The 7,002-nt window shown below is 51.9% G+C and overlaps 1 protein-coding gene across 1 annotated transcript in view; it reads left to right on the top strand.

Annotated features, from left to right (window-relative positions):
- The first annotated feature begins 4,395 nt into the window (after positions 1 to 4,395).
- HCN2 (hyperpolarization activated cyclic nucleotide gated potassium and sodium channel 2) overlaps positions 4,396 to 7,002 on the top strand; it is an 812,769-nt gene continuing 810,162 nt past the window's right edge. The window contains exon 1 of the mRNA XM_069647901.1: positions 4,396 to 4,878. Coding sequence (XP_069504002.1) covers positions 4,445 to 4,878 — 434 coding nt within the window. The 5' untranslated portion in view covers positions 4,396 to 4,444. The remainder of the gene's footprint in view (positions 4,879 to 7,002) is intronic.

The raw sequence follows: 7,002 nt of genomic DNA, 5'->3' as shown, positions 1-7,002 counted from the left end.
CGAAAAGAAATTGGACGCAAAATGATTATGGTACATGGCCTTACCTTGACGAACAAACAGTTAGATGCAGGGATCAGAGTAGTTTCTTGTCGTAGAACAGGGAGCAGTTCACAGGTTGCAAACTGACGAGTTTCCTCGAAGTGGTCACGGAAGTTCACAGAGACAAAGAGCAGATAACCAGCACCTTCACGGGTTGACTAGCAAAGCGCAAAGAAGTTCTCATTAGAAATATGAAGTGGGTTATAAAGAATTCGAAACAGGGGTGTGTTTGTGAATGAATGACGTGTATATGTCGTGGCATTATGCGGTTTGCAGGGGGCCGTCCAGCGTGAGGGGGGATGCTTGGCAGGAGACACGGGGTCTGGAGGTAGACATGGGAACAACAACCCATGCTCTATAGACCACTTTGAAGTGTACATGGTCTTTGGCACCTCTTGGCCTTTATCGCTCCCTGACAGCTCCACTTGGCAGCACAAGTACCCCAGTGCGAACTGCCTTTGATAGGGCGGGGGGTGGATTGGGGCGGTGGTCGTGCAGACAAGACACAGGAAGACTCGTGAATGGAGACACACTTATGTGGATTGCAGGGGGCCGTCCAGCGTGAGGGGGGATGCTTGGCAGGAGACACGGGGTCTGGAGGTAGACATGGGAACAACAACCCATGCTCTATAGACCACTTTGAAGTGTACATGGTCTTTGGCACCTCTTGGCCTTTATCGCTCCCTGACAGCTCCACTTGGCAGCACAAGTACCCCGGTGCGAACTGCCTTTGGTGGATTGGGGCGGTGGTCGTGCAGACAAGACTCGTTTGCCGCAGGGCCTCACAAAGGAGAGGCCATCTAACTGCATGTAAGAGGCAGGCTGCAGGATCTAGTACATGGAAGGCAAGGGGGTGAGTTTATAAATACCTCACCCTCCCAGGAGAATATATGGGTGCAGTTCACCCTGGAGACCCTGGATGCCTAGGCAGTTAGTCAGCAGCAGGCTGGCCTGTGGTGGCAAGGTGGCACGGGCCAGAGGGGGTCATCTCTGTACCCGGTGCCCAAAAGGATGATTTATTATGATCAACCATATTGATTATTTACCTATAACCATGTTTTGTATCAATAAAATCCAACGGCCTTTTATTGCCAACGCTTGAACAAAGTGGTGTGGTAAGTATTTTTGGGGGAGGAGGCAAGGCCGGGAGGCTTGATGCCAACCCGCAAAATAACATATGTATGTCTTCTGCATATGGGTTCAACGGTTATGTGGATTGAAGGTGGGCGGCCAGCGTGAGGGAGGATGCTGGCCGGAGACATGTGGTGTGACAAGACAAGGCACAGGAAGACTATTCAATGGAGACACACTAGATTCATTTAAAAAATCAAAACAACCATTGTTAAAATATATGTTGGGTTTTATTTTAGATCTTAATTTCAATTGAACATAAATAATAAACATTACACATTGTAAAGTTCCGGTTGCAGCACATCCAGGGAAAATCCGCGGTATTGTCCACTGTCGCTGGGGAAATGTTGTCTAATGGCAAGTACCGCACAGGCAGGTATTACTCTCCGAACGCGGTGTCCGAGCCTCCCGTGAAGCCACCAAGTGAAGCAACGATAGGCCACCAGCCTGTACCACCTGTGAAAATGAAAGATGCAAACTGTATTAAAATGACAAAACTTTCTTATCACTGTCGATTCAGGTAAAAAAATGTCATTCTGCTTTGAAAAAAATTCTATCTAGAAAATGCACAATATGGAACCAATTTACATGCATTCGAATTATATGTAGATGTAATTTTATATGTGGGAGACGACCATGAAATAGTAGTGGCATCACTGACATCACAACCAGAGTATACTTACTCGTTACTCGGATTACGTGGACGAACAGTGCCGCGAAGTTCGTGCATAAGCACCATCATCATCCTCAACACGGTCCGTGAGAGGCAGGCTTCCCTGAACTCTGGCAGCTCGGTGATGCATTGCGGACTTGGCTCGCCTTCCGAAATGTAGGCCAAGCACCCGGAATTTTCACGGCAGCAGCAGTTCTCCTCCTCAGTTGGCATTAGCTCGCACCGATTGCATGTGCACCAGGTGGAGACGCCGTCCATGCGACATGGTCCAGGCTCTTCATCCGTTGACTGGTCCTCCCAACTGCCGTCCGAATCCCCATCGTTTTCGCGTGCTTGCCTTTCCAGTAGTTCTTCCTCGGTGTACTCGGGCTCGTACATATACGGCATTATTGTAGCCATTGTGTGGTAAAGAAAGTAAAATAATTTACAGAGATGGTACAGGTGTTCACAAGGCCTAGAAGCGGCGAAGGTAGCTGACCAGAGCACAGAAACGAGTCACAGAATACTCAAAGTAACACAGAGAGAGTAATGGAATCGAAAATCTGCTGCTGTGTCTTGTGAAACGGTGTGTTTATACTTATTGAGGAAAGAGGCGTCCTGCCATTTCCATGGCGACACTTCATTAGCTGAGGCGCAGCGATTGTTGACACGAAACGTGCTTTGGCGTTGGGAAATGGGCGGTACGCGTCTGCTGATGTCAGGCTCAGGGGCGGGGGATTTGATTTAGTGCCGCAAAAGCAGGTGAGCCAGGTCGATGGGGGGAAATGATAGGATTATCAGAAAATGGCGGCTGATTTCGAGTGCGTTAATGGACGAAAAGTCGGGTAAGGTCCATAGGAAAGTTTTCTACGATCTACCGATTTATGCTTAAAAACACATGGCCGAACCGTAGGGACAATAAAAAAAAAGTCCCGGAACTATCCTTTAAGAGCAAGACACTTTGTGTGCCTCTGCCTGAGGCATGCAAGAGACACATTGACGAGGCACGCCACAACTATGAAGGGTGCTGAACTGACCACTCATTGGTTGGAAATGTCAGGAAAAAAGAAGAAAGCCGGGAAGGTCTCAGCGTTTTACTTGTCTTCCTCATAGGTACAATCATCGCAATTTGACAAATGTGTACGGGCATTTCTTAAATTTCCCTGAAATGTATGTCAGGCCTGCTCAAATACCTCAGGCCGCGGTACCCATATCATGCCCAATCTGATTGGGCGCTTCCTAAGAAGATTCAAATTGACCTCGGAGATGATCAGGGACTTACTACCAACATTCCGTTGCAGGTGAAAGCTGATTGTGTACTTTTCTCAAACATTATGCTTGATGTTGACTCTGATTGGGTAGTTCTTACAGACATCAAATCTGCAGCTGGCAATGCGCCATGTTTAGAATTGATGGGCGTTGTGAGGACCCGCCCTAGGCCGGAGCGGGTTCTCTTTCCATGTTCGTAGGACGAGGATGCAGGGGGGAAGCTTGAAGTGGTATAGTTAGCCTGCAGAATATCCCCAATTTCAATTCCGTCATTTAAACAGGCAATTGCTTTATGCCTTGTACATTACCGAATAAACACGTGCCTGCAAAACTACTACCGCGAAAAGTCACCACCTCATACTCAAATACATGGCCGAGGAGGGTAATTTTTACTCTTAGGTGGGTGATATTCGATCTCGACCAGCAACAGAATTATAGCTGGCAAAGGGGTGGCAATACAAAAGGACCAGGGTGGCATCGTTGGAAAAGTTTCAGTCCATGTTCTTGATGTCACAAGTGAACGTGTTGACATCAGGGCTTTTCCTGACCTCAGGACTGGGCCATACCCATAACCCTGATGACATCCTACTCAACATGGCTTAACATATATAATGTTGCCTTGGACGGAGGTCGGGTCTAAGTTTATCCATTTCAATATTTGTCAATCCTCGACCCAGGTCACTTTCTCCTGAATATTCTTCTCCTCCACAATTCCTTGATTACTTTCTGGTCCCTTATTCCCTTTAATAGACATATATATATATATATATATATACACACACACATACGTGTGTGAATAGACAGTATATGTATATATCCCTCTATTTACAGACACAAACACACCTCCCCTCAATGCCTTCGCCTTTCTCTTGTGCGTCTCTGATTTCGTATTGCCCCCCCCCCTGCAGTTTACTCTTCTCCCCACTTCTCTAATGCTATTAATGTAATAAATCTTTACTCCCAGAAGTGGTTCCTCCTATCTCTCCCACTCCCTTTTTTATTCTCTCCCCCCTTTCCAGCTACCCCAATTTTGGTTCTGCCCTCTCCTCTTTCTGGCTTGATTTTGCACTCTCTTTTCTCAAAATCCCTCTCCCGGGTACCGTACACCCCCATCCTTCCCCCCTCCACCGGCTCCTACTCACTCTTTGCCCCACCAGTCCAAATTCCTCTATCCACTTTCTCCCCTCGGCTCCTCTCCCCCATCCCTCTCTTCGCATTTCTCCCTCTTCGGTTCCTCCCTCCCAGGGCGCCGCCTCTTTCGCCGCCCTTCTTCCCTCCCCGCCCCTCTCTCAGCTCCTGCCCCCTCCATCCTTTCCCCTATCCCGGCTTCTCACTCCCCTGGTCCCCGCTACAATGGACGGGCGGGGAGGAGGTGGCGGCTCGCCGGGGAGCGGGACTATGAGGAGCTCCGGGGGGCCCTCGGACACGGAGGGTGTCCCCCGGAGGTTCAGTGGAGCACGACGGAGCACGGTGAGCTCCGGTGGGGCCCCCGGAAAGGGCAGCCCGAACGGAGAGTGCCGGCGAGAGCTGGGGGGCCCGGAGATCGCCCCCAGAGACCGGCCCAAGGTGTCCTTCTCGGCCGAGACCCGCAGCGGGTCGCCCCCGGGGCAGGAGGAGGCTGCCAGCCCCGGGGCCCCTTTTATGCATCGGCAGCTCAGCTCCATGCTCCAGCCCGGACTCAACAAGTTCTCGCTGCGGATGTTCGGGAGCGAGAAGGCGGTGGAGCGAGAGCAGGAGCGGGTGCGGCGGGCGGGGGCCTGGATCATCCACCCCTACAGCGATTTCCGGTACTGAAGGGGGCGGGGCGAGGCGTGCATGCAATGACAGCAATATCCAGATCATTTACCACTAGGTGGTAGTTGGGTTGGGGGTGCACGGGGCAAGGTTATCAACCACTGTGTGACTTCCGGTACTGGGGGAGTGGATGGCATTGGGGAGAAAGCGCCTGGAACGTTCACCGCTGCAGCATTCCAGGACTTGCCAGGTGGGGTGGGAGGGAGATGGCAGGACCTCCGACCTCTACGGGGACTGGCTTGCTACTGGGAACCCTTTGTGGCTGGAAAAGCAGCCACATCGAGTATTGGTTGTGGGCATTTTGGGATCATCGCCCAGAGTCCCCTGCAACTATTGAAGGGCAGCTGGATAAGAGAGTAGTGCTGCTGGCTGTCCTACCCCTCTCTCATCATTGCCCGTCCTGGGTGCGTGGTACAGAGCCTCACACTGCAGGGGAGTGCATTTGGGAGGGGCCTGAAGCCTCTGCCCCTATAATGACTTTAAGTGCTAAGGGGAACAGTGGTGTTGCCCAGAAGGGCAAGGGGGTTGGAAAAGAGACCCCCGAGGAAGGCCAATAAGGGAGAAACCAGGGCAGTGGTCCTCGAGGGGATCAGGAGATAATTGAGTGGAAGGACCACCCCTGAAAGGGCTCAGGACCTGAGGAAAGTGGGGTTACCTGGATAAGGCTGACTGGAGGTGGGGTCACTCTTTGTCAGCATAGTTGAGCATGGGGTTTCTTAAGAGATGGGAAACTAAAGGGCAGTGAGTCTCTGATGCACTTGTGGGAGGAAAGTCAAGGCAAAGGGGCCTGAAAGCGATGGGGAAGGGGTATGACTTAAGGAAACCGGCAGGGCCGCATGGGTTCTGCGTTGGGCAATGCTGGAAGTGGACATCTGCCGGCCCTGTGGGGAGGGGCACCAGCAGGGGAGCAACACGTCTTTGAAAGGAGGGACATGTCTCACAGTGGTACGTTTGCGGATTGGGGTGAGGGGCTGAAAGAGGTGGGCAATGGAAGGAAGGTACCTGAAGAGGGAGCAGGCTTGGGGTGCCTGGGCGAGATGGAGAAGGATGAGAAGGTGCCTGAAAACCGTACGTGGACGTCTGATGTCTGAAGGAATAGGTGTGCAGAGAGTGGCGAATTAGGTGGGCAATGGGAAGCAGTTGCCTGAAAGTAATGTGTGGGCATCTAGTGTTTGATGGGGATGGGGAATGGACAAGACATTTCTTGAAGGCATAGGCACGGGGGCTCTGAAGCAGATGGGCAATGGAGAGGCACTGTCTTGAAGGAATAGGTGTGCGCAGGGAGTATTCGGTGAGTAAGGTGGGCAATGGGAAGAAGGTGTCTGAAAGTGATGTGTGGGCATGGGGTGTCTGATGGGGATGGGGGATGGACAAGACATTTCTTGAAGGCGTGGTGGGGGGAGGAGGGGAGTGTCGAAGCAAATGGTTAATGGAGAGAAGGTGTCTAAAAGAATAGGTTGGTTTCTGAAGGGGATGGTCAAGAAACGGTGATGGTGTCTGGAAGGGGATAGGTGGGAAGCAATGTGTTTGATGGGGAATTCGGGTGTCTGTCTGTACGTGGTATGTGGGCAGGTAGTGGCTGAATGGGAGGATGCATGGCTGAGGAGGTCTCCACAGAAGGTGGACAGTGGGCGCCTGTGCTGTAGACGGGGGAAGAGTGGGAGAGAGCAGAGGTCGAAAGAGCAATGCAGACGTGGAGAGATAGAAAGTGACAGCAATGGGTGATCCTGTTCAGAGTGTTTCACGAAGGTGGGGGCAGATGTCTCGCTAGAAAGGAAGAGGTCAGGCATTGGCGAGCTTTACATCAACAAGTTATGATGACATCAGAGGCTTGCACGAGCGTTGCCAGTGCACTGGTCAATGGTACACGCAGTAGGTGATGGAGGAACTGCCAGCCTGTGTCGGAATGGACCCCCTGTGAATCAGGGACCCCAGGTTGGCATCAGGGCCGTCTACGGGATGTCCCATCGAGCTCGAGCTCTTTGCCACATACAATGCTTCAGAGCAGGCTGCAGGGGCCGTGCACACACTGGCTGGGAGGTGCAGAGGCCGCTTGTGCCCTGCCTCTGCAGCCGGCTCTGCACGTATTGCTTCAGAGCACGGTGTGCTGGACGGTG

The sequence above is a fragment of the Ambystoma mexicanum genome, chromosome 1p (genome assembly GCF_040938575.1).
Source record: "Ambystoma mexicanum isolate Mex_15411 chromosome 1p, UKY_AmexF1_1, whole genome shotgun sequence".
NCBI lineage: Eukaryota > Metazoa > Chordata > Amphibia > Caudata > Ambystomatidae > Ambystoma > Ambystoma mexicanum.
This window is presented reverse-complemented; position numbering and strand designations above follow the sequence as displayed.